At 34.6% G+C, this 28,000-nt stretch overlaps 2 protein-coding genes across 3 annotated transcripts in view; one reads left to right on the top strand and one right to left on the bottom strand.

The window, feature by feature from the left end:
• Window positions 1–16,578, top strand: part of GUF1 (GTP binding elongation factor GUF1) — a 39,772-nt gene extending 23,194 nt beyond the window's left edge. The window contains exons 17-19 of the transcript XR_011073931.1: window positions 14,939–15,098; window positions 15,899–16,050; window positions 16,466–16,578. The gene's annotated coding sequence lies outside the window, so the exon portion shown is untranslated. The remainder of the gene's footprint in view (window positions 1–14,938; window positions 15,099–15,898; window positions 16,051–16,465) is intronic.
• Window positions 413–27,979, bottom strand: GNPDA2 (glucosamine-6-phosphate deaminase 2). Of its 2 annotated transcripts, none has more exons than XM_068543019.1 (7): window positions 27,873–27,969; window positions 24,695–24,856; window positions 20,462–20,563; window positions 19,215–19,397; window positions 13,261–13,445; window positions 7,446–7,620; window positions 413–1,348 (listed from the first exon to the last, which is right to left on the bottom strand). In XM_068543019.1, the coding sequence occupies exons 2-7, from the start codon at window positions 24,816–24,818 to the stop codon at window positions 1,287–1,289; spliced, it is 831 nt and encodes a 276-aa protein (XP_068399120.1). In that variant the 5' UTR covers window positions 24,819–24,856; window positions 27,873–27,969; the 3' UTR covers window positions 413–1,286. The 2 variants fall into 2 exon arrangements, with proteins under 2 accessions (XP_068399120.1, XP_068399119.1); XM_068543018.1 differs by having other exon boundaries at window positions 415–1,348; window positions 27,861–27,979.
• Between the last annotated feature and the right edge of the window lie 21 nt (window positions 27,980–28,000).

Genomic DNA, 28,000 nt, shown 5'->3' with positions numbered 1-28,000 from the left:
AATGTTTTAAGCAACTGTTAATACGTTTCAGTCACATAGGCAATTAAGCAGGTATGTAAGTGATGCTTCTACTAGGTGGACTTATAAAAGGCAAAATATGCAGAGAAAAGGAAGCATATTTCACTCCCCAAGGAGCAGAACTAAGAATGAATTATAGACAGAGACCTTGTCCTTTAATTTAAATCTAATTGCATAATGACAACAAATAAAAAGTAAACGCAAGCTCATAGCTACTGTTAATTTGTTAGCATCTTTCAGATGTATGTGTTCAATTTCACTGTTGGAAATAAAATTAGGTAACTTACATTTGTTTATTATAAGCTTTATTTGAGTTAAAGATAGAAAACAATATACTTTTATAAGTATACTTCTATACTTTACAATTTAATAATGCAAGTTGTTATGGCAATCTAAAACAGTTTACAGTAATTTCTTTTATATTATACTTCATCATATGATCCTTTTAGACATTATATATATGTAAGGAATAAAGCTAATCATTTATGAAGTTGAACGATAATCAGAAAATTTTCTTCAAAAAAAGTTTCCTTAAGTGTGTTGCTAGGTATAAAGCTTCTGATTGCCAAAATACTTAAATTAAGTGCATGAACCCAAGTCATTAAATAAAAATAAGAGCACATTTGTTTAAAGAAGTGCTACAGAAGGTGGTGCACAAAAAACATGCACTTATACATATCTTCCAAAAGGACGTAAACTGTACTTTTAGGCACTGCCGTCTCTTCAGATTTTCTGTACCAACAATATATAGCAGGACTTTTGATGTCCAGATGCTACTGCAGGAAGATGACTAAGGCAACCACGTGCAGAAAGCTTGTGCAAAGAGAATATAAAGATAGCATTCCGGAAGTAAAGGCTTGCAATGATAGTGGTTTGATACCTGAAAGGCTTGGAGTGTCTTCCTGTGATTAAAAAATTAAAATCTAATAATGCCACTGGAGTCATATAAATGGTACTTTATGTACAGAATTGTCACCTTTAAAATGACTTAAAATTTGTAAACAGGCAGACATTTTCATTTCTGTGCTATGTTATAGAGTGACTGTGGCTTCTGTAACAACTAGCTGATCAACTGTGGGAGCCAATTACGTCTAAACCCTAGTATAAAATGGACACATTGTAAATATGGAATGTTTAACATATAGATATTAGACTTCAAAAATGACAATATTCAAAAATTCCCCAAGTTTTATCATATTGCATAGCTGAAAATTATCTATGTATAAAAGTGTTCTGTTCATTCAAGCAGAATTTTGATCCAGTCTCCTTCAATTTGCTTCTTTCATACTGTACAGTGGATCCACAAGTTTATTGTGCACATGCATTAAACCTTAAAGAAAAAAAGCACAGTTCTAGTTGTATTTCTGATTTTGAACTATATCTCATTTAGAAAACAAAAGATTTAATATTAAAATACAAGTATACTGGCTCCCATCTAATACAAAATAGTTAAATTTATTGGAAAAATGCAAATAGAAATGTTTCAGAATGTTTAGTTTTAACTACCTAGCAAATATCAATTTAGTTATTTATGAAACCATGGATCTGGAATGGGTACAGGTTCTTTGTGAGTAACCAGAAGTAGGGGCAGTTCTTGTCTTTAGAACTTCCTTCAGTATGACAAAATAACAAATTTGAATACTAATTACATCTAAAAGTCTGTTGAGTTTGACCCTCTGCCAGTTAATCTAACAGACTCCAACAAGGGGCTCAGAACTGTTGTTACATTAGTTCTCTAATATATTACCGTATCCATTCATCTGGCAAATTATTTTCTACTGTTTTGACATGTGTATTTACAATAGGGGTTGATTACAAGCCACACAGAGAGGTTTACTAAAACAATAAGATAACCTTAATATCAATTTCCAAGTAAATTTAAATTTCATCTTATAATTGGTATGCTTGTAAACTGTCCTTAATTTTATTAAAGCTTCTTGGGAAATATATTCCAGTTACTCATGTCTTAACACACATGTATCGTATTTCTTTGGGGAAATAAATTGTCGCAATTAATGAACTAAAGATTTTATATTTTGGAGGTTAAAGAAATCAGTTAAATTTACCAGGTTGTTAAGAACATGGAGGTTGGGAAAAGGGACTCATAATGTGGTTTTCTTAGGAAATGGGATTACTGGATCGAGGAGACAGGGTACTTGTTAGTAAGAAGGTGTTCTTTGTCAGAAAGGCTGCAAAAGCACTCTAAAATCCAAACTGTGAAGGCCCACTTTTAATTAAGAGGTAAGCAAAGGGACATGCAAAGAACACTAAAGTATACATGTAGTAGGAGAAAAACCAGGAGTGGAACAGTCTTAAGAGGAGGAGAGAGAAATATTCACTCATGAAATTGAAAGAGAATGCTAATTAACTCAACAGCTGACTTCAGTGTCTAATCAGCACCTCAAACTTGTTAACAACATCCAGACCCATCTTCCCCTTCTAAACCATTTCTTTAAAAATATTGGTATATCGTGTTACCCTTTGATGAGCTGCTAAAGCCAGACAACTGAAGTTCACTGTTGATTTTTTTCTCTTTTTAAATTCAGCAGCAGGACTGGTGGGCACTACTTTCTGATTACCAACTCAGCACCCTACTTTCATCACTTCCCATTGTCCAATTTTTCTAAAAACAGAAGCTAGATTATACCGTTTCCCTACTTAAAATTCTCCAATTGCTCTGGTCACTTAGAATATAATTTAGATTTTATTCTGTTGTCTTTGTTTATCCTTCTGATCTCACGTCCTCCCCACTCTCCCCCTTTTGTGTTACACTCAACCCTGGCTTTGTTGCTATTACCTCAGAAAGGCTAAGCTTGGTTATATAGTACAGGGTCCTTATATTTGCTGTCTCATTCAGCCTGGAATGCTCTTCTCCCTGAGCAAAGCATGATTATCTCCTTTTGGCTTTTTGGGTCTCAGCCCAAATGTCACCTTATAATGAATTACTATTTCACTTTCTTTAGAGCAATTTTCACTCTTAGAAAATGTTTTTCCTACCATGTCTCCAACTAGAAACTGAGGTCCAGGACCTTAAATTTACTGCTCTAAGTCCTGGGTCTATAAAGGTCATGATACATGGTGGAAGCTCAAGAAACATGTACTTTAAAAAAATCTGTGAAGATTCAGTGAGATGGTCTCTGGAAGCTTTTTTTTAACTTAAAATGAATCCAGAACATACATTGTTAAAAAGGAGGCAGGAGAAAAGGAGGGAGCAGAGACCAAGATTCTGTAGTTCAAGGTCCTGAAGACAGAAAAGTATCAAGGGCACTGGCAGAATGGCTAGACATGAAAGGAAAGGATGCTTAACGATTAGGATAAATTTAAAATCTTGGAGGTAGGACTGTGGAGGGACTGAAGTTAAGCCTTCCATGCAGCTGGAGGGACAGAAGGGTCAAAAGGTTAAAATAAGTAATGGGAAGAGTTTGAAAAAAGCAAAACAAGGAGCACAGCTAACCCAGGAAATGAAAGAATTATGTATAAAAAGTACCAAACTAAGCATAAAGGCACTTGATCGGTTCTGCCTCCACCTCAGGTATATGGCAGCCATTTATCCATCTGGCCTTATTTATAAAATGGAGTGACCTCAGCTCAAAAATTCAAAAAAGAAAGCAACGTACTCAACATAGTGCATAAAAGTCTTATAATGATGTTTGGTTTATATGTCTGAGATAATGTAATCTCTGATACTTGAATGTTTCTATAGTGACAGTTCCATAAAGTTATATAACCCTCCCTTCCATGCTTACCAGTGTGGACAAAAAGCCTGTGATAAAAATCCGTTGAGTATGTGGACAAACCAACAAATACTTCATTCATTAGACTGTTTTATGCAGAATATCTCCGAGGCTGGATTTGAAGCACACTGATTTATTGGCATTTGTTCTTTGCTCAAAAAATGTTAATACATAAGAATATTTTTCTCAGGGCTAATAACCCCTCCCCCCCAATACCCTTTTGAAAGGCCACTGATATGCAAGCCCTCGTTTGCCTTTTCACTCTTAATTTTGTTTTTAAAGTATAAGCTAGCCCCATTTTATCGGTATACTTTGTTCTCTATTAAGAGGAACTTTTTCTACTGTACTAGCTCATCCTTACACCTGTGCTGTTGATTATGGCATTTTCTTCAAATCTAAATGTTACCATCTTCTACAGCTCTCAGTCCCATCAGCTCAATTCAAGTTTTCATCAACTACTATCTAACTATAAAAATCTCTCCCTTAACATCCCTTGGACTTCACAGTGATTTACATAATTTAGCACTTAAACTGAAATGGTACCAATGTCATGTGTCATCCATCTACCTGCCCAACTACCTAGAATTTACCAAGTGTCTCCAGTGTACTAGGTAGGTACCCTTTGAGATGCTGAACTATTGCAGTGAACCAAAACTAAAGTCCCTACCTTCATGGAACTACATTTTATTTTCTCGAATCACTGAATGAGCCAGTTTTATGAAGAATGCCAACTACTTTCAGGCAGGGATACTTGTACTTCTTTCGGGTATAACAACACATGAGACAATGTACTTGAAGGCACTGTAACCCATGTTTCTTGGCTGATGACACTAACTGGAAAATATAGTTTACATTTACCAAAAATAAACATTAAAGGGTAATTTTTTTATACTGTAAAAGGTATCTGCTAATGAAAAATATTTACCAGATAATTATCTCTAAATAGAACCAATCTCATTTAAAACAATATTTAACTGAAAAGTTTAACAACCAGTATGTAAAAAGCAGCAAAATGGAGATTGGAGAGACCCAAGAGAGGGGACAACAAAGACACTGGTAATCTCAGCCATGTGGTTTAGAAGATGTACCTCTTCCAGAGTATCAGCTCTTTGAGGATCATTCTACTTGATATAATTCATCTATCATTCGCTTAAAGCTTTGATCATGGAAAGAAGAATACATCAGAGCTTAAAAACACGCAACTTAAAACATCAGGATAAACATTAAAAATCCAACTCCTTTGTAAAGTTTTTTTAAAACTAAACACTGGCTGTTAACTTGTACATAACATAAAGCTAGTTCCAAACTAAAAGTAATTTTGGAAATTTTAGTACTTGCTTTCTGAATAATAAGAGTTTACTATGACTAAAGGTAAAAACTGACAATGTTCTACACAAGAATGTGATAAAAATAAATCATTGCTACTTAAATCATAAACAGAAGTAAATTCTAATGAGTATTGATAAAAATGCATAGACTTTCTGATGTTGCTTGAAGAAGAAAAGTTAAATATAATAGATTTTATAGTTGGGTTCAATCTGAATTCATTCAACCTCTATCAAGCTATTGGAGCTATTGGAGTAGGGCCTAAAAAGGATAAAACAAAAAAAATGTTCACCATGATGATGATGTCTTGAAAATATATTATCTCAGGACATAAAACATAGGTTTTATTTTTTAAAAAAACAAAAAACTAGAATAAAACATTATTAAAATGTTTTCCTGTGATTTACTTATATCTTTCAAAAGATATATACTGAAATAAACTTCCATATGCTACTGATTTTTATTGTTTTAGATGCAGTTAACCTAGACTTCAAGAGCTAAATAATTAGAACCCTTTAAGATTCCTGTTGACACTTTTAAAGGGATGGCAGAAGAAAGAGTAGTGATGTGAATGGTATTTGAAGAATTACAGATTATAACTAAGGGATTCATTTCCTCCAGTATATCTTGCAGTGATATAATAATAAGGATTTGGCAAATACATAAAACTACATTTATAACATGTATAAATTTATGAACAGTCATTCTACCTAATATCAAAATACCTTACTGTAAAATGATGAGGTCTATATATAGCCCAGAACAATATCGCAAATCCATTTTTCTCCATGTTGAAGGAGGCATCCTGACAGAGGCTGATGTCCTGAATCTCTTCAGAAATATATACAGCTCCACTGGAAAATAATTTCTAAGTGACTTTAACATCCCTACTAAGCCTGTTAATTCACCTATAAATGGGATTATAAGAGTACCCATGTCATAGAATTGTGAGATTTAAGTAAATCAGTAAGTATAATATGCTTAGAATAGCACCGGGTCAAATAACTATTGGCTATTTATTAAATGTTTACTTCACTAAAATGTAAAAATTTTCTGATAAAAACCAAACTGCAAAAATCAGACAAGTATAGGGGTTTATCTGGGGATTACTGGTGCTAGAAAATGGCAATGTTAAATGAATCTCCTCAAAACTGTTATTAAAATATGTGGATAATGAAGATTCCTTCTATTAACTTTTTCAAGGAATCTAATATTTGTGACGAAACCTGGACCACATGGAAATATATGGGTAAAACGCCATCTAAGGGCTCTATCTTATTCACAACCCATAACTGAGCTATTCTCTGCTTTTATCTGTCAAATTACTAACAAGCTAACAATTTTCAGTTTAATTTGGTATATTTGTGACTTGGTAAAAAACTGGTAATTTAACTGATAAAAATATAAATGACTGGAAGTAATCTAAGTGCTTAACACTAAGGAAACCTTTAACACCTTTTATTAGAGTAAAAAGATTTAAAACGTATTTTTATTCATATAGTATCAGTAGTACACTTATCACATACTTTGTGAATTACTGAACTATATATATGACTAATTACATAATATTTTCATATCAGCTATATAAATACAGGTGCTTTGTAAAGAGTACCTACTTATACAGCTTGTTTATGTGTGTGTATTTATATGTGGAGTTGACTCAAGCAGGGAATGGCTTCTAAACTGAGTGTATTCAAGTGTCCTTGAAAATCTCTTAAACACCTATCACAGCAAGTATATATGGTTTTATATTATGTGTGTATATATATATATATATACACATACACGTGTGTGTGTGTATATATATATATACATGGTATGGTAAAGTTTAAAAATTACTGAACTAGACTGTAGGAAGAAGCAAAAGGAAGATAAATATGCAGAAGTCTGGGCAAACTCCTGCTTACTTGCAGTTTATTCCACACTGTTTGACATTTAGCAGAATTTATTGTGAAGATTAAATGAGATAGTGGGCAACCCATCTTATCCCCTGATTTCATTCTAAACATAGCTGAGAGGTTAGGGTGGGACCGGTAAACACGAAAAAATTAGAAAGGACATATATACATTTCCTTTTGGGCTATTTAATCTTGTATATTCAATATGAAAGTAAAATATTTAATTTTGGATTTCAAGAAACATCTTGTTTACTGAAAATATAGATTGAAGAGGTTTTCTTCAAGAAAAAATATTAGGAAATTACTTTAAAAGCTAGTATTATCTGAAGTGAGACATTTCTAATCCTCAGCACAGTGCCAGTTTTCATTAGGCCACAATGCAGGATGTAACTCCCCAATCATACTAAGTTTTAATTGTCACCTACGATGGAACATTCTCCCAGTCTGCTTTTGAAATTTCAGTGCTCACCTTTAAAGTATTTCACAGTTTTAACTCTTAATTCTAAAGTAGCATCTTCATCACATACAAAAATAGTTCGGGGATGTTGCTGGAAAGCTGAAACAGTCCACATGTGATTGACTCCTTCTTCTATTGCTTTGTAGAGAGCAAATGCCTTGTGTGCACCTGTTATGAGGATCATTACCTGAAAAATCGTGAACATTACTTGTCAATTCTTAAAACATGTTCCAAATGACTAAGAAGCTCTATTTTTTTTAAACAAAGAGTTTAGCACCAATATTTTTCTGAGGGTTAAAATAAAAATAAACAGCTCCATATTTCTTCATAGTTCAAGGTATTTATTTCTGCTCTTTAAGGTAACAGGCAAGCACAAAGTGTATCTCTACTTCTGGCTGAACAAAGTAAAATAGTATCTTGTAATGGAGTATTATTGAATATACCATAATGCCTATGATAATTAACATATTAAATACTGATGTGCAAGAAAAGACCTGGGAGAATGAAGAAAAAGAAACAAAAGGGCTGTTTTGCAAAAGCAGAGTTACAGATCAACGAAGAATTTATATAACCAGGAATGATATACCAAATTGCTCTAGTCCAGATAAGCAATAGATATTACTTTGGAAAAGCAAAAGACTCTGAAATAACATATATTTTAAAAGTAATCTAGAGAAATGAGCCTAAAGATTGTTTCATTGAACAGGTGCTATCTAAAGCTGTTTTGGAACAAAACTAGATTTAAAGAAGGGTTCAGAATCTACTTAAATGCAGGAACTGTCCTTTAAACACACATAACTTGAGACCATCCTTAGGTACAGAAAATCCAAGCTCTTTGTCCCAAATCCCTGATAGCCTATGAGATAAGTCAAAGAACGTGTGCAAATGTGAGTGTATAGGTGTCTGAATGAATCTAATCTTTAACATTTTTAGCAGTAAATCAATCTTGCTTTTACAAGTTAAGCAGTTTATGTAATGTAATAAATCTTTAAACATGATTTTTTTCCTCATTATAATTTAAAAAAATGAATGTTAAAGTGGTTGTAATTCTAAAATACCTGTAACAACATAAAAATTCTGTATTTCACATTTTATAACCAGACCTTCTAAAACAGGGAGGAAATTAAAGATTAATGAACCAGATATTACTGTATTTCTTTTATCAAGATCATTACTTTTCATTTTGAAGCTATATTTGATTAATATCAAAGCCCATGAATGAAATAAGATATGTATGAATTCCTACTGTTTTTATTGATACTTCTTGTTCTTAAGTATAGAGATCTAGGCTCAGTGAAGAATTAATATGCCGTCACCTATAATTAAAAGCATTTTTTAAAAATTAGCAATGCTTGATATAATAAGGTAAGCAGAGCACTGATTAATGGGTTTATTAGTTTTCCTTACTGGAAATTAATATTTTTTTCTTAAGACTGATACCTGTTACAGAGGAGTTTGAAAAAAAACAACAAAATATTCAAGTTCTTTGCTCCATCCTGTCTTCTAATTCAGAATCTTTGGAATTAGGACCCAAGAATCAGGGTCCCTTAAGTGATTAGTATGCAATCTGGCAGAAGTCCTTATACTAGCACTTGAAAAGGCTTTTTAAAACTATTTTAACACACACTACATTAAATGAGAATATGTAGTGATTGCTGCATGATGGATATTTTCTGAAGTTTAATTTATTTCAGGAGTTTTAAAATGTGATTTGGTGGTTTCAAAGTTAAACACTGAACTTAAGCACTTTTCGTGAATTATCTCATTTAACTACCCACATCAACAGCGTGAGATAAATACTATTCTTACTCATATTTTACAGATAAGGAATGAGGCACAGATATTATGTAACTTGCCCAAGGTCTTGGTAAGGCTACTAAATAAACAAGAGGTCTGATTCCAGCATCCATATCCTTAACAACTACAATAAGACATATATAACCTTTAATTGAGAATTAAGAAGAAATATCTGGAAAATCAGAAATTGAAGAAAATTCCTCTTGGAATATAATTTGATGTTGATAATACGTGATTATTTCTACTCTATCTGCTCCACTATTCTCAAGGAGAGTATTTCTTGTATTGTGAAAAAGCTTAAGAGTAGCCCTATCTGAAACCAAATCTTAAGGATAAGCAGAAAAGAAAAGGGGGCATTTCAGACAGTTATGGGGTGGTCAGTAAAAAGCTAGAAATTTGGTAAGGCTGAGCATAGGGAAATGAAATGGCTGAAAACTGAATTTTGATAATACAGAGCATTTTATGCCAAAGATCACCTTGTGATGAAGCAGCCAGGAATCAGAGACTCTTCATTACATGCATGAGTAATAACTATGTTTTTGGAAAAAAAAAAAATTCAGGCTGTAATAGAGAACAGGAAAGGTAAAGAATGGAGATAGCCATGATTTAGGATGGGTTTGCAATAATCCTTAAAAAACTGATATAGACCAGAAGTAAGGCAGTTCCGATGGAGGGCTGGATCCTTATTTATCTCTAAGTTAAATGGTGGAATGTGGTGACTGATTAGATGTGAAGAAGCTGAGAATGACACACGTTTCAAGTTCAGATAATTTTCATGGAGGGTGTTGCTATTCACCAAGGGAGGGAGACAATTTTGATAGAAAGATGAATTTAAATTTTGAACAGTTTAAGTATAAGGAGTGAATTGGAAATATGAAATCTGCAGCTTCAGAAAAAGAACTGGCTAAAGATATGTACTGGTAGTTATCACTGTATTGAGCGTAGTTGACCTTTTTAGAATAGTACTAAATCTACCAAGAACAGGGTTGCAAAGTGTGACTGCTATTGATGTGTTAATTAAAAAATAACAAAAAACACGCACACAAAAAAGGTCACTGCCTAGAAGTATGCATAGTGAATATGCAGTGCTAGGAGATGACACCCTAGGGAACAACAACATTCAAAAGGCAGATGGAGGAAGAAGAGCCAGGGAAGCATACTGAGAAAGAATGGTCAGAAAGAAAGAAGAATAATGGTAAAGGTTTATGACGGAAGAAATAGTCCATAGGAATAAATGATGAAAAGAGGCCCAGTAGGATAAGACCTGTAGAAAAGATGATGATCTTAACAATTAAGAAATCACTGGTGACTTCTGTGACATTCAGTAAGTCAACAAAATCAAAAGATTTTTAAGTTTTACTGGTTTTTCCTTATGTCATCACAAGAATAAACATTCAAATTACTGTAATTATATATAATAAGCAATTCTAAAGATGCTACAGTAATTAAAAACAATTTGTGTCTTTTCTTTTGAAATTACCTTTAAAATATAAAGCATTATCTTTAAATATATCTTAGTAAAAACAAATTTTAATCCTTTGAGGGTAAATTTGGCTTTCGTCAAACAGCCAAAAGTCAATAAAAATCAGATCTGGTGGTTCAGGTAGATAGCCAAGCTGTGGATAGAACCAACTTTGTCCAAAATGAATTATGGGCAAAAGTAATTCATTCAAACTATTCTCAACAGTTACTGAATACCTATTATGTGACAGGCAGTGTACTGTGCTAGATATACATGACTCATAAACACTTGGAGATTATAAACTAATGAGGAAAGGTATTAAACAACGAAACATATAAAAACAATTACAAACTGCAAGAAGCGCTATAAACAAAAACTGTGGTAAAAGAATAAAAGAAAATAATTTTGATTATAAGGATTATGGTCAGAAAATGGAACTCTGAAAGCTGAAAACTGGTGCCATTTTAGCTAAGCAAGGGCTAGAGAAGTAGAACATTTCACAATTAATTAACATCAATGTTAAGGCCTCAAAGCAAGGAAGGAGTGAAAATTGAGGGCAGTGACTTGTGTGGTTCATTACCTAGTGGACAATTCCCAAGTCTTAAGAAACCTATAATAACTTCTGGGTTGTCACTTCCAGGGTGTGTACAGAAGGTCCTCATTATCTGAGTTGCCAAAATGTGAGGATACTTATTGATGCACTGACCACTTAAAGATTTGTCTCCCATTCAAACCTACTTTCCATTCAACAGTGGCATCTGTCCCACACATGGATTTAAATTTTAAATATATTTGCAGTTATTGAAAATGACATTGAAGAACAGCTCACATCACAGTTAAAACCACTGGCAGATGAAAATCTGTACACATGAAACCCATTAAAATTGAAGATAAAGTCATTAAGTATAATCATGTGTTACTTGTTTCAAAAGAATGCTATGAAAAATCTAGCAGCACTATTTACAATAGCCAAGACAATGGAAACAACCCAAGTGTCCATCGACAGAGGATTGGTTTAAGAAGATTTGGTACGTACACACACACACACGCACACACACAAAATGGAATATTACTCAGCCATAAAAAACACTGACATACCGCCATTTGCAGCAACATGGACGGACCTAAAGAATGTCGTACTAAGTGAAGTAAGTCATACGGAAAAAAACAAACACTATATGCTACCACTTATATGTGGAGTCTAAAAAACAATACAAGTTAATCTATATAGAACAGAAAAAAACTCACATAGAAAAGAAACTAATGGCTACCAACGGGAAAGGGGGTAAGTTAGGAGTATGGGACTAAAAGATACAAACTTCTATATGTAAAACAGATAAGTAACAAGGATTTACTATATAGCACAGGGAACTATTCAATATCTTGTAATAACCTATAATGAAAAATAATCTGAAAAAATATATATATAACCGAATCACTCTGCTGCACACTGGAAACTAACACAGTATTGTAAATCAACTATAATAAAGCACTAAAGTCCTTGGGAAAACTACTAAATAATAAAAGTAGTTTTGCCATAATTTTCTTTACAGTCATGCTGGGAATGAATACTGTGAGGTGAATAGCATCATATAATTTTGTTGGAAAAATCAAAAGAAAAAAAATCAATGAATAATTCTGTTAATCCTAAGAATTAGCATAAGAGTTGCACTGTAACTTTAATTTTGTTATATGTAAGAAATCTTTTTGCATAACTTTCAGTTTCATATTTTAGAACTAAGATTGCTCTAATTTTTTTTCAATTTATTTACTTGAAATTTCAGTCTTTAAAGGGTCTTTTTTCATAAACCAATTATCTTTAGATGAAAAACTCCATTTTGAATGACAGTTCTACTTGTGCATTCAAGTCTAGATATATTTACATTAAGATCAGTTACTTATTCACCATACCTTGTCTGTACTCTTTCCTCTGAACCTGTCCAGTCCTGCTGCCAGAAGGGAATGGAGTTTTGGGTTTCCATATAATTTAACCACTTATAATCATGAGCTGACTATAATTTGGTCTGTTATTCTCAGGGCAGGAAATGACAGCCCAATTAAAAACTAAAAAATTTGAGTCTACTGTTCAGAAGAACTCTTGCCTTCTTAAACATACCAAATTTAGAACAGATCCGGCCCTAAAGGGGTTCTTTTTCCACTGGAAACCAACTGAGCTCTCCTCCTACAGTCAAGAATCACATTACACTAAATTATCCTAAGCCTCCAAAAGCAGTATTTAATGTTAATTACGACTGCATCTTTGTTGCAACAGTCCTGTCACAAGACTATATGATCAGTGTGATTTTAGAACCTCAAACTGTGAAACAAGAAGAGGCAAGTAAAGCAGTACCCCAAAAGAGATGGTGCCTAATTTTTAGTTTCCAGCTCCAAAGACTTAATTTACTTGAATTCTAAACATGGCAAGGAGCCTGACAGAAATTACTGAAAGCTAGACAACAATTTATACTGCAAATAGGATTAACCCAAAATAGCACTTATTTGACACCACAATTTCTCCAAAGTCTATAGACATCAAAGGAAAAACATCAAAGAACATTTAATTCTTACTTCTCTAGCATCCATCACTGTCCCCACACCAACTGTTAGAGCCATAGTTGGCACTTTTGATAAATCTCCATCAAAATATTTAGCATTTGCCAAAATGGTGTCCATTGCTAGAGTCTTTACTCTTGTCCTTGATACTAAACTGGATCCTGGCTCATTGAAAGCAATATGACCATCTGGACCAATTCCTTTCAAAAGAAATACATATACACACACATATATACATAAGTAAATAAGGTTTCTCAAAGTTCAACATGATTTAAAGACCAAAGAAATAGTCATAAACACGCTTACCTTGTTTTATTTGATAGCTGAATTTCTAATGCTGCAGTAAAAGATTTGTTCCTGTATTTGATTCAACAAGTATTTCAATGTTTTCCATATGCTTAGCATTGAGCTAGCATGATTCTAACAGCAAAATTAAGTTATCACTTTATAATAATATTTTATAAAGCGATTTCACATGCATCCTCTCAACAACACATATATTTAACCATCTTGTGATACAGTCAGATTAACCATATCTATATTTACCTCATCTCCCCCTTTTTTTAAGCTCAAAAGGAAACTTTGAGGCTAAAGGATAATATATGATTTGTTCAAGGTAATAATTTAGTAAGTACTAAGACAAAACTCAAATCTAAATCTTCTGATTCCTAACCCAGCGGTCTTTATATTCACACTTTAACTTGCTTGGTTCTAGTCTAGATGGGGCAGTTAACTACTGGACCTCCCTGTAGTATACTTTCCTCACTTTTAAAAATGTTTAGATTGGACAAGATATTATCTAAGGCAGTAGTTTTCTTCAAACTTTTTTGACTGCAACCTACTGCAAGAAATACATTTGACACTGCAATCTAGTACACATATAAATACAATTAAAACAAGAATTGCATGAAATAATACCATTACGAGGAGCCATTCAAGCTACTTTTGATTACATTTGGTTTCATTAACAAAACATAAAAAGGGAAATGGTGGATGTGACTGACCATATTGAGTTCATGACCTAATAATGTGTGACAGCCACAATTTGAAAACTCTGCTTTAAGGAGATCTACTGCCAGCTGAAATATTCTAGGACTGCCTCTAAAATATAGATAAGAATATGACATTTCTTATTTGAAGGAAATTGGAGGTAAATCTTTTCATAAAATCAAGAATCTTTCTATGGCATAAGTAAATCAAGTTTTATATACATGGACCCTACTTGCTAGTCAGATTTCTGGCAACTTCAATCAAAAACATAAACCCACAAGTTCTCTGGGTCAAAATACCTGTTATACTTATATTCTGCATATTTAATGATATATAGGTGTATCTTATTGGCTCTTGACACACAATTCTAACAACTTTTTCCCAGGCTACAACAAAGTAAAATATGACAAAGAGTAACCTGGTTTTGAATGAAGAAAGAACTGAAAACCTTAGGAAGCAAATATGAACTACCAAAGCACAATAGTCTAGGAATTTTTAACAATATAGGATTAATTTTTAATCTAGTACGTAAAGCCAGACCTATATGTGGTTAATATGTATGGTTTGTTTCCACTATTAAGTATATATATGCTTGTCTATTTTAAATCATAGATATGCATATCTCTCTAGATTTGTAAAACTGTTCTGCTTTTCCTCTTAAGTATACATCTGCCTAAATATTTTTATTTATATTTCTCTCTAGAGGAAAGGATGGAACCAGGAAAATAAAGAGTTCCAGAAAAAACAGGAGGTCCTGTTAGTGGTCTCACCAGTGATTTGGGTCGCACAAAAGTGTACAGCAAAGCTGAAATTATCAGGAATGGTTCATGATGGAGAAGGGTCAATACATTCCCTTACTATCAGTAACTATCAAAAATTGAGCTTTTCCTGATATAAAGTTATATTTTAAAAATGTTCAGAATGTTTTACAAAGCCTTATAAAAATTTTCTTAAAAATAATCATGAACTCTAAACACCATGGTTAATTCTTATTCAGTCTTTTTTTTTTTTTTTTTAATTTTATTTTATTTTTGGCTGGGTTGGGTCTTCGTTGCTGTGCATGGGCTTTCTCTAGTTGCGGCGAGCGGGGGCTCTCTTCGTTGTGGTGTGCAGGCTTCTCATTGCAGTGGCTTCTCTTGTTGCAGAGCACAGGCTGTAGGTGTGCAGGCTTCAGTAGTTGTGGTGCGTGGGGCCAGTAGTTGTGGCATGCAGGCTCCAGAGCACAGGCTCAGTAGTTGTGGCACACGGGCTTAGCTGCTCCACGGCATGTGGGATCTTCCCGGACCAGGGCTCAAACCTGTGTCCCCTGCATTGGCAGGCGGATTCTTAACCACTGCGCCCCAGGGAAGCCCGATATCAACACCTTTATGAAACATCCCTAAAACCTCTGAGTCTGGATTGTGTGTCTTTCCTGTGTCTGTAGTTCTGTGGGCTAGAAGATAAACTTCATGAAAGCAGACTTTCTCTTCTTCATAACTGTATCCTTACTATTTAGAACACATGACACACAGGAGGCCCTCAATAAATAATGGTTGAATAAATGAATGGATGGTTGGTATTCTTCAGAACGTTCAGTATAGTTTTTGCCCCCTTCTACCCTGCTCTGCTCCCCTCACAACAGGGGCTAGACCAATCATAACACCCTATATCTCATATCGTTTAGGCAGAACTGTTGTGATCTAAGGACAAGTACTTAGGCCAAGCTGAAACAATCAGAATTTCTCTCTATAAATCTGAAACTTGACCAGGAACACAGAAAGAAAGAAGGCATCTAGAGCTGAGGCATTTGATGACAGCACTGCAGGAGAGGATCAGGTGAGTCCCTGCTTCAGTGATCTGAGGCTCCTGGTTCTTGTTCTTCTAAAGACTTGTTTTTTCCAACTCTGATACCAATTCTGTAAGTTACCCCAGAATCATTCCAATAAATTCACTTTTGGTCTCATTAGTAGACTACATTTACTTGCAAATCAAAGAATCTAGTCGTGTAACCAAAGTAGAGGGTTAAAAATTTCCCCAGTGCCTTATTTTTACCTTTTAAACACAAATTATCTTTAGGTAATTTTAAAGTTAATAATGCTTTTAGAGTCTATTTATAGATTTCCATGTTTGTGTACTTTATTGCTGGGTATGGATCAGGAATTGCATGATACACATTATTCTTTCTCCCAACAATTTTGTCATCAGATGAAGAACTTCTGAGTATGTATTTCCTCCTTTCTCCTTTCTACAGAGGGAAGGGAACTCTTGCTCCATTTCCCAGGAGTGAGCAATGGTGGATTAATACTCTGGAGCTCTTCTCTGGTCTTACTATTTCCAATTCAGGGAGGAGGAGTAGGAAACCCCATTCTGGCCTCAAGCCCAACCTGCAATCTCTAATCCAACTTTACCTTTAATAAAGCTGACATTTTGATCCCATTTGGCTCAGTTCTTAGTGTTTTTATTAACCAAACCCTGGAACAAAAGAAGGGTAAGTGGTAAGACCCAGATACCAAGCCTCATCTTGAATATCCAATGATAACAACCTAGATCAACGAAGGCGAAGAATCAAATGAGATTCCTTCATGAGACAGATCCAATATTAGGGTATCCCAAACAGGGAGAAGTTCAAAGAAAATGTAATAAGCCAACCCTCCGTTCCCTATACACAATTATGTGTCCCTTGGATAATAAATATAAACTGTCAGACCCTGGATTAGCCCACGACTACAATGAAGGTGTTAATGGAAGAGGAAAGGAAATCCTGTTAAATTTTTTTGCAAGGGAAGAACTACAGGAATTTTAAGACAAAAATTGGTTAAAAAACAAAATAAAGTTCTTTTTAGTAGTAAGAGTCAGTGATAAACATAAATAATTATGATTATGCTCCATTAGTTTCAAAGGTAGAACTAAGGTGGGTTATTGTGAGGAAATGCACTGAAAAACTTTAGCTACAAAGAAACAAGAAGTGGCTTAAAGCTATGGGGAAAGAAGAAAGTTTATTATAAATCTCTGTAAAGGGAGATTAAACCTTAAACATTACATTAAGCTAAAATATTTTCTGGAAAGTAGGCAAAAGGACAAAATGGAGTTAAAGAGTTCTTATCAGTTTTTTTTCCCCCCAGTAAATTCTACTTCCTGGCATTGAGACCCCAAGGGATTTGTCACAAGAATCCTTATGTAAGGTCAATAAAGTAACAGGAAAAAATAAGTCCTCAAATAAAGAAGTAAAAAAATACTATTTATGTTATCCATTCAGCCATTTTTAATACTAAAGTTTTAATAATTGCCATATCTTTTTGTATAATGGTAAATGAGTGAAAATATTTCTTGATATAACTAAGATAAACAGTTTAGGTATACTATTTTACAGTAATTCTACTTGATTTTGGTAGAGTTTAGAAAATCTAAAGAATGCATGGGTAGCGCGCACTCCTTAAACATTTTCAAATATCTACTGCCTTGGCCTTGATATTGGTAGGCGCAAACAGTAATTATCTCAGAATTGAGCAATACGGACAAAACTGGAATGCAAATGTTTTCCAGGAATAGTGAAGTAATATTAGCAAGTTTTATTTAAAAAATAGATACTTTCTATTTTGAAAAGCAAACTAGTCTAACCATCCTGTCTATTTAAGAAAGTAATTGATATTAGTTCTGCTAGGTAGAGATAACAATTTCCTCAAAGAGAAAAACTTCAGTCTTGCTGGATACCCTTAGAGGTAAATCAGTAAAAGAGCAGGACATTCAATGAACTAAGGAAAAATTACTTCAGAAACTACACCTCAGAGACAGAGTGGAGTAACACTTAATGGATTACCAACTACATACCAAGCACTGCACAAGGCATTTATACATGTTATAATGTGGTTAATTCTCATCAATTCTGAAATGGTTAATATAATGCTGTTTTACAAATAACTTAATTATATTGAATTAGTATACTGAACTAATTTACTGAAATCAATACATTTCCTAAGATCTTACAGATAGTAAGTGGCCAAAACAGGATGCTAATTTTTGTCTGACGATAAAACCCAATTTTCTCCAAAGGCAACCAAACACCTCAACAATACCTGGCCACCTCAACCATAAATTAACCTCAGTACAGGTCTATTGAAGATCTAATTCATATAATTTTGAGCAGTCTTCTAATAAATTAATTATAAGATATACCTAGATCTAATGGATATATCTATCTCTATATATCTAATGTTAATTTGGAGCTTTAGTATGTTTAGTTGAATACTAAAGAATCTGGCAAAAAACAATTTGGTTTCAGTTTAGATGATGTACTATTCATATGCTTCACACTGATGGCAGAAAACCATATTGTCATTACAAAGGAAGAGATTCTTTCACCTCTTTTCAATGGTAGATCATGAACACACAATATACATACACATATGTATGTTTGTGTGTGCATGTATATATATAAATTTCAAGTGGAATTTAGTTAATTAAACATTTACTTTAGAGTTTATTAAGACAATTATACAGCTTAATTCATATTAACTAAAGGCTGATGATAAAAATCTTACATTCTTAACTCATTTCTTAGTGAAATGAAGCAATATGAATGATCAGTAGAGAAATGTTAAAATCCACCTGTTCCACATGCAAACTTTCAGCGATTTAACGCTGTAATTTGATAAGAAAGCTGGGTTGGGGTTTTAAAGAAACAGTAAAAGAATAAGAGTATCATTTAGGAAAAGAAACATATCACTCGTTTTCTAAGATGTGGTAAACTATCAGTTCTAAAGAGGTAATTAGGCAGGGATTAGGACCTATTTCTCAAGCCATAATTTAAACAATTCCCACTTGCAACATTAAGATTATTTTTTGATGAAAATAAAGTAAAATAGAAATCAATAGCTGAATAAATGGGTATTACAGACAGTCAACAGATGTTCTTTACATTACACGAAGGTAAGTTTTGGGGTTTTTTTATAGCACCTAATCCAAATATTAATAAATGATTAATGACAAAATGTTTTACGTACCTCCAACAAAAAGATCAATTCCTCCAGCTTCTTTTATTTTCTTTTCAAATGCATCACATTCTGCTTGTAAATCTGTAGCATTCCCATCAAGGATATGAGCATTATTAGGGTCTATATCAATATGCTTAAAAAAGTTATTCCACATATAAGAATGGTAGCTTTCAGGATGATTTCTGGGAAGTCCTAAATACAAAGTTAATGAATAAAAATGTAACTATTTCCAGAAATAAATCTAAAGTTTACTTTTCTGATTAAGCCATAAACGCTATTTAAAATATGTAACATTTCTATACCATATTCAATTTAAAAGCATTTTTATATGGAATATATGCTTATTATGTGCCAGGCATTATTTTAATCACTGTACATGTACGTATTAACTCAATTAATGTGTACAACGTCTATGGAAATAACTATTATCAATCTCATTTTATAGATGAACAGAAACAGAGAAAAGTTAAATTAACTTTCCCAGGGTCACAGAGCTCACAGAGGGGCTGGAGCACAGAAGTCTAGTTCATGTGCATGTAATCACGATATTCCCCTTCTCAAATACAAAATTTTAACCAATAAAACTGATTTATGTGTTAAATTCAACATAAATTAAATGGCCACACAACTGAAATCTTGATCTACGTTCTTCCTCTGGTATTCCTATTTACATGCAAGGTATACTAAATTACAACAGTTCTTTGACAATGGCTCAGGCTACCGTTAAAAATGTGTACCTATAAAATTTAAATTTTAACACAGAGTTTATATGTATCACTGATCTTTCTAGTTAAGCAAGGTCACAATCAATAAATTATAAAAGCTTCAAGGCTACAAATATAAATAGCCTTATATTTAAAAAATATTTTACTAATTACATACATATTAATTAATTTATCCCCACAACAACACTGGTTTTAACTTTGCCTTAAGAAAAAAAGAAAAAGAGAGAATGAGAAATGTGAATGAATTGGCTCAAAGTTGATGGAGCCAGGACTGGTAGGTAAGTGCCATAGCTGAAGACGAATGCAAATCTTCTGATTTCTAGTCTCATGGTCCTTCTACTATGTCATGCTGTCATTACAAAAATAGTTTTTTTTATATAAACTCCCAACCCCACTACAAGGTAATACATTATACTCTAGAAATATATTCATATTACATTCAAAACAAATTTAAATGTTAATATTCTCAATATATTAATTTTATTTAAAATATAACATATCCAAATAATATATTCAAATAATATAGCTTACCTACATACTCATCCATGTTAAAGGTCTTCACATATTTAAAAGAAAGGTCTCCATTCTTGTGATATTCTATTAGTTTTTTATAGCATCCTAAAGGTGTACTCCCTAAAACAGATAAAGATTCCATTTTCTAACATAACTTGAAAATCTAATTTAAAAAAACGTTTATATTAACCTTATTCTCTTCTTACTTAATGGTATTTTATATTTCTAATTTATTAGGCAAACAATTATTAATTTAAATACACATTCAATTAACAAATATATGTTGAATTAGTCTCTCTACAAGGTAACCTAAATTTTAGTAAACTAGAATTTGCTGAATAAAGCTGGGACTCTGTCAGCAGAAATTATAGCTTGGAAAATTATTCTTGTGTCATTGGATATTTGGAATTAATGGTGTATATTCCAGGATTAGAAACTTCCAGAAAGCACATGTGAATTAGAAGAAAAATAAACGTCCCACCTTTAGAGAAAAAACTTTATTTAGAGAGGGATTTGTAGCATAAATGATACATAAATAGGTCAAGTATTGACCATTCAGTGAAATCAAAAGGGAAACCAGAGCTGAATTTAAACACTGCCTCTACTTTCAAAATAGAAAGTGGCAAGGATTGAGTGAGGAGGCTTATCCTTTAAGTTTTTAACTGGAGCTCCTGTTTCTCATTTTGTGTTATTTTCAGCATATATCAGCTAAAATGTATAAAGTAAAATGATTTCTAGGAAATGGGATCTTGGCTTTGGATACTTCATCTGAGTTCTTAATGTTCTTGTTTTATAAATGTGATTCTTTTATGTTTTATAAAATTAAGATCTGCTTGGTAATGCTCCACGAAACGACACAATAAAGATAAATGAATTGAGCCCCTTGAGGATGGCCTCCCTTTGTTTTTTAAATTTGCTGTATGTTTTCACTTTAACTACAAATTCGAAGACCAGATTGACTACATTCTTACAACAAGCAACCTGGCCCACACAATCCTGGTCAGAGTACTGGTTTCTAGTCCACCCACCATCACAAAACAAAATAAAACACCCAAACACAAAATTTCTACTCAAGAGGCAGGGAGAAGTATGGCAGAACTAAGCAGTCTCTGGCAAAAAAAAACACACCAGAAAAACAAAAAAACAAATACAAAAAAAATCTAGAGTAGTAAAAAGACTGACTCTCATTTAAGATGACAGAATAACAGAAGTGGCTAAATATCACACAGACAGGGTCACAGAACAGAAGACTAATAGGTTTTCTTGAAGTTAAGCACACATATTGTTTTAAATTGTCATTAATAATTTAAAATTTATGTGGTCAAACTTTACAATTCCTTCTCAAAGAACTATAGCCCACTAACATGAAACCTGGATACAAGATGGATAAGTATGCTCTTCTTTCTCCTTTTCTAGAAGCATAACAAATTTTCTGTGTGTATCTTTCAGTGTCAAGAGAATAGTTATAGGACTCCCTCCGTAATTGAAGGACATATGAATAAAAAAAGAAGTTGTCACAATAGTAATAAAAAACACATTCATTTTCTACTTTTTAATCAAAGTGGCTGAACAGAAAAAAAAATGGAAGATATGGTACAGGGTGAACTGGTAAAAGAAACTTCATTTTAATATATTTGCTTTGCAATACTCATTTACTAACATAACTAATTTAGCAAGTGCTTACTATGATTCACATATGACAAAGATTACGACTGTTTCTATCCTAAAAGAACTCACAGAATACGAATAGCCAAGTACAAAGTAACTATTAACACAAGGAAAAATATAAATAACCTATAAGAATTCCAGAGCAGTACAGTGAATCAAAGAAGAACACACTATAGTCTTGCTTCTTGGAGGAAGGATGAAAGATGGCATTTCAACTGAGTCTTTGAAGAAGAAGTGAAATTCCCATAATCAAAGAATGGGTTAAGCTGTAATTGAAAATAGAAAAAAGATGAGGGAGGAGGTTCAGAGATGACACTTGTATGCCTACCATGTGCTAGATGCTATGCTGGTGCTTCATACATTAGCTAACGGAAATCTCACAAGTTTGGGAAATTGGCATTATCTTTCCCATTTTGAAGTTGGAAGAGTTGGGGTAAAAAAATTAAGGAATGTGCCAAATATCACACACACGGAAGTGAAGCCAGATATTCAAGAGATTCTGCCTGGTTCCAGAGCTCATAAAGTTCTTATTATACAGTATGCTAGCAACATGAGTGAAAGTAAAGCCAGCAAGTTCAGGCCTGTCCTTTGAACTACAAGCAGTGTAACCTGCCTACCCTGATTCAGTGTAGAGGAATAGTGGGAATAAGTCTGGGAGGCAGGTTGGGTGCACAGCATGCAGGTCCTTAAATGTTAAGCTTGTCAACATCACTTCAATAAATATATTACTGAACAGGGCTTCCCTGGTGGTGCAGTGGTTAAGAATCTGCCTGCCAATGCAGGGGACACGGGTTCGAGGCCCGGTCCGGGAAGATCCCACATGCCGCGGAGCAACTAAGCCCGTGCGCCACAACTACTGAGCCTGCACTCTAAAGCCCGTGAGCCACAACTACTGAAGCCCGCGCGCCTAGAGCCCGTGCTCCGCAACAAGAGAAGCCACCGCAATGAGAAGCCCGCGCACAACAACCAAGAGTAGCCCCCGCTCGCCACGACTAGAGAAAGCCCACACGCAGCAGCAACGAAGACCCAACGCAGCCAAAACATAAATAAATAAAATAAATTTAAAAAAAAAGATATATACTGAACAGATATTCCCCAGAATTGTGTTTGGTGGGGCGTAATTACAACATAGCATGTTGTTTACAGAAATGTGTGTTCAAATTTCAAAAGCACGGGGTGCGGGGAGGTAAGGATGGGGCATGATTAACACTGTCATTGGTCAATGAAGGAGAAAAGTAGAAAATGTTAACAAAGGTTTTCCAGAGATATACCCTTGGCAGATGTATTATTAGGCAGTAATACTATCCAAAATAAAGCAGAAGAATTGTATATCAAAATACACAAAAACATGTTTAGCACTGCTGGCGTTTATGGCTCTGAAGCCTTTCTGCTCCCATACTCAAATTACTGTTTATTTCTTCATAATTAAGACAAAGTGATTAAGGCAGCTAGTCTGAGCATGGCCCAGGTTTACAGAAGGCAAACTGATACAGAGGCCATGTTCAACCACTGGGGCTCACATATCAGAACTGTGGGTGCTGAGGGGGCCCATTTCTGGTGTGCACAATTTAAAAAACTTCCTCTTTGCCATTCTTACCAAGACCTACTGCCATGGACCGAAAAACAAAAAGCAAAACAACAAACAAAAAATCAACTTGGTGAGCTAACAGTATCTTTCATGGAAATTATGCAAGTGAAAAACAATCATGATTGTAGCTTTTCTATAGTTGACATGTATGGGGGGAGGAGCAAGAGGAAAAAATACTGTTTAGATAAAACACACTTATGAGAACCTTAAATTTACATAGTGTTTACAGTATACAAGGGACTTGCTCTTATTTGAGGTTCAAAACAGCATTGTAAGCTATTAATTTCCTTATCTTCCTTAAAAGTAAGGAAAACAAGAATTATGGTGTAGAATAAATGCCCTTCAGTCACCAAGAAAGTAGCAGCTCTGATTCCAGGTCCAATACTCTTTCCTATGTAAGTCAACAATATCAAAGTACCATGAATCAGTGACACCACTTGGTTATTTTTTAAGAAAAACCTTAACCGAGAACTAAATCCAATAAAGTGTATAATTAATGCTTATGTTCATTCTGTCATGAAGACATACCTGTCTTCAATTTTGCACCTGTAATACTTCTAAAATAGAAAATAATCACAGAAATAGCAAAGGGCTAATAAGATAATATGAGGCATATGAGGTAAAATTAAGAGGCAGCTGTACATATTTTAGGTACCTCTTAATGATCAATGAGAAGGCTAATCTCCCAAGAAACTGCATGAAGAGTGAAAGCAACATCCCTAAATACAAACAAAAGACTACTAGAAAAAGTTACAAAAAATATCATGACCATGACCTGAGCTATATTTCCTTTTCCATTCTGGAGTGGTAGGTGAGACAGAATTTTAACAAATAGTAATGAAACTTAGATACCAGATATGTCTGTATCTATGTATTTGACTTTATATGTTAAATCAGTGATATGTCAAGAAACAAACAGGAAACATATTTTACTAAGAAAAAGCCTTCAATCCCACAGCCTTGAGTACCTAATATGGAAAAAAATGGTGCATTACCTGTTGGCAAACCCAGTGTAAAATATCTGTCCTGTCCAGGTCTGAATTGAATGATGCGATTACAGATGTATTTGGCTGCCCATTCACTAGCCAAGTCATAGTTATCAAGAATTACAAGCCTCATTATGGTGATGCACAGCTTCCAGGACAAGAAGTTCAAACCTGAGAAAATTCCATTGTAGAGCACTTTAAGTAATTTACAGTCAAACAGAAGTACAATACATTGATGACTTTAAAAAGGACAGTACTTAAGAAAGACATGCATGTATACAAATACAATCTGTACTTTTAAAATAGTCATAATGGCTGTTCTCTTTTGAACGAACTTTGGGTTCTGGGCAGTGGGCTAGGTCATTTAAGTACAAATATTAATTCTCACAACAACCTTCTGAAGTACATACAACATCCAGTTTTAGATGAATAGAGGGACTGACATAATTCGACTGAGTTCACACGGTTACTAAGTGACAAAGCTGAAATTTTTATCAAGGCAAATTTACCATAAAGACATCACACTGCACTATCTCTACAGGTACACTATATAAAGCAACATAAAACAAATCTAAAGGCAAACAAAGCAGCACTCATTTATTGATTGCAAATTAATGGTAGTAATGATTACTCAGCACCTTTTGGGTTACTTACTAAAATCCAGAACTCTCCCTATGAATGATGTAATAACCAAACCTCCCTTCTGTATAAAAGTGATACCTGCACTTTAAAAAATTTCAATCAATATAGAAAGATACAAAGAAGTTAAAAAAAAAAATCGACCCAAATCCTGCCACTCCGAAATAATGCTCATTACTATTTGGTATACATCATTCCAGGTATCTATCTAATGCACACATATAAATAGGATGTACAGAAATAATTTCTAACAATGGGATCATACTAGACATGCTATTTTTAACAAAAAGCATAACGAATTTAATTCTTTCTGCATTAAACAGAAGCAAAAGAAAATAAAGTGAACTAAAGAAACTGCTGATCTCTGGGGGACAAAATTCTTTACAAAAAGCAATTTCAGTTCCTAAAAGAATATTCTCAGGTTAAGAAAAAATATTATACAAATATTAGGAGATCAGCATCATTTAAAAACTATATGATTCCATTTTACACAACGTGGATTGACCTACTACCATGAAAGATGTGAAAATTGCATTCTTACACTTCCTCCCACCCCGATTTCTGTAACATGTATTATTTTATACTGCCAAGATTTATAACATTTACAATGTGTTGTACAACCATAATTCCCATTTTTTAATTCTTAGTTTTATATTTAAATGGATTCGTTACCCACACCAATCCTTTCACAAATGGCTTCAGCAGTCCTGAATTCTGTACCCACAAACCGTACATACAGAAGTAGGTCAAAATCTTTCCATTAGTGGGAGTAGGAGGTCTTATTACAATGAAAACACTGAATCTAAATATGTCCTTAAGAACATGATGATTTAGATTCTGGCATAACAAAAACTTACGATCACCATGATCTAGAGTTATGGCACAATAACAAGGGATAAATATCATTTACAGACAATAATTTACACAGTAAGTCATAAATTCAGTCCAACAGGTGGACTTGGCCTCCACTTAAATTCATTAGTAATCTAATGGCACAAACAATTTCAAAGTTACACCAAAGAATCAGAAACATTTCCTGGCTGTTTTAACCATCAAGAGATATACTTATCTCTAATAAGAGTATTCAGCAAAATGACTACTGATAAAAAGAGAAAAAAAAAACCCTGTAAGGTGAGGAGGAGGAATGGCATTAGAGCTTTCCAAGTGTCTTCTGTGTTTTGGGGCATGCTATTTCTTTTCTCAGTTCAACACACTTGTGAGGGAGGGCCTATTAAATGTCAAGCACTAAGCTCTGTAGACACAAAAATGACAAAGATAAGGATCCTACTATCAAAGGGCTTAGACTCACTTAATAATCTCTGGGGCAGAACTTATCCTCATTTTTCAGATAAAGAAAACTGCAACTCACAAGTTTATTACTGAAGTTATAAAGCTATTAAGTGGTGGAGGGTCTATCTGACTGAAAGATACATGCTTCCCAAAAGGAAGAATCACTTAGGATGCCTGTTAAAAAGATTCCCCGGACCTTTCCCTGGACATGGTGTTTCAAAAGATATGAAATGGGGTCCACGGAATCTGCACTTTTACAAATATCACAGGTGATTCTTACAATCAGGATAAATTTGGAAAATAACATCATACAAGATGACTTCATTGCACAGAGGTTCAAGTAAGTCTCTCAGACCAAGTACAAGCACGTTTTGCTTTCTTAAACTCTTCCGCGAGTCCAGAGTTCAGTTCCAAAGGTCCCAAATGAATCACCTCACCCAGAGAAAAGTAGAATGTCACATGTGTTCAGATTTTTAAATGTGTCTTCTTCCAGTTTTTGCCAATCCTCACACATCTGAACTGCTGCTGTGGTCGACCATTCTCTGACATCTTGACCCGACAACACTCAAAAAATGACACAGCACCACCCCTGCCCTCATCTTCCTCTGGTGCTGATTCATTTTGGGTGTGCGTCCCTTGGACAAAGAGCTGCCAAACACAAACCTCAGAACTTTAAAGCTGGATGGGAACTTCTAGACGACTTGGGTTACACAACTATTTTAGAATCTGTACTAGAATCTGGAACCTTGGCTTCCAGAATCCCTGCTCTGCGCTTTTTCACTACAACACACTACACCTGACCTCAAAAGATTCCTGAAGCCCGACCAAGAAGGGGGCTCTCAGAGCAGGGGTCCAGGCCAGGGTCCCGACGAGGGGCGAGAAGCAGCAGAGAAGGCTGTGGTCCCTGCCCGGAAGGCGAGGTCTGCAAACTCACCTCACCTGCCGGGCCGCTGGGCCCGTCTCTCCGCAAACCCTAACGAATGCAAATGAGGATGACTACTACGAATTTGTAACAAGTGTCAGGAGAAGACCGCCAAAGTGCAGGGGCCAGGGAAGCCCCGTCCCGAAGAGGACGACCAGTCAAGTTGGAGGAGAACAAAGCTGGGGACACCACGGTCCCCGCCTCGAGGCTCCCGGGACCCCCATCCGCCCCGCGTCCCCGTCTCCGCATAGAGCCCACCGGTGGGTGCAACGACCAGCCGGGTCCCCGCCCGGCTCCCCTTCCTGGTCCTTCCCGTGGACTCACCCGCGGACCCACCGGCTCTTCCGACGCTGGAACAGCGGGAACAGCCAACAGCCAGTCAGCCCGGAGAAACACCAGCCGGCGAGAGGAGCGTGAAGCCTAAGGACCCGGATGTAAATCTAGGCGCTGATGGGAAGGCGGAG

The sequence above is a fragment of the Eschrichtius robustus genome, chromosome 4 (genome assembly GCF_028021215.1).
Source record: "Eschrichtius robustus isolate mEscRob2 chromosome 4, mEscRob2.pri, whole genome shotgun sequence".
Classification (NCBI taxonomy): domain Eukaryota; kingdom Metazoa; phylum Chordata; class Mammalia; order Artiodactyla; family Eschrichtiidae; genus Eschrichtius; species Eschrichtius robustus.
This window is presented reverse-complemented; position numbering and strand designations above follow the sequence as displayed.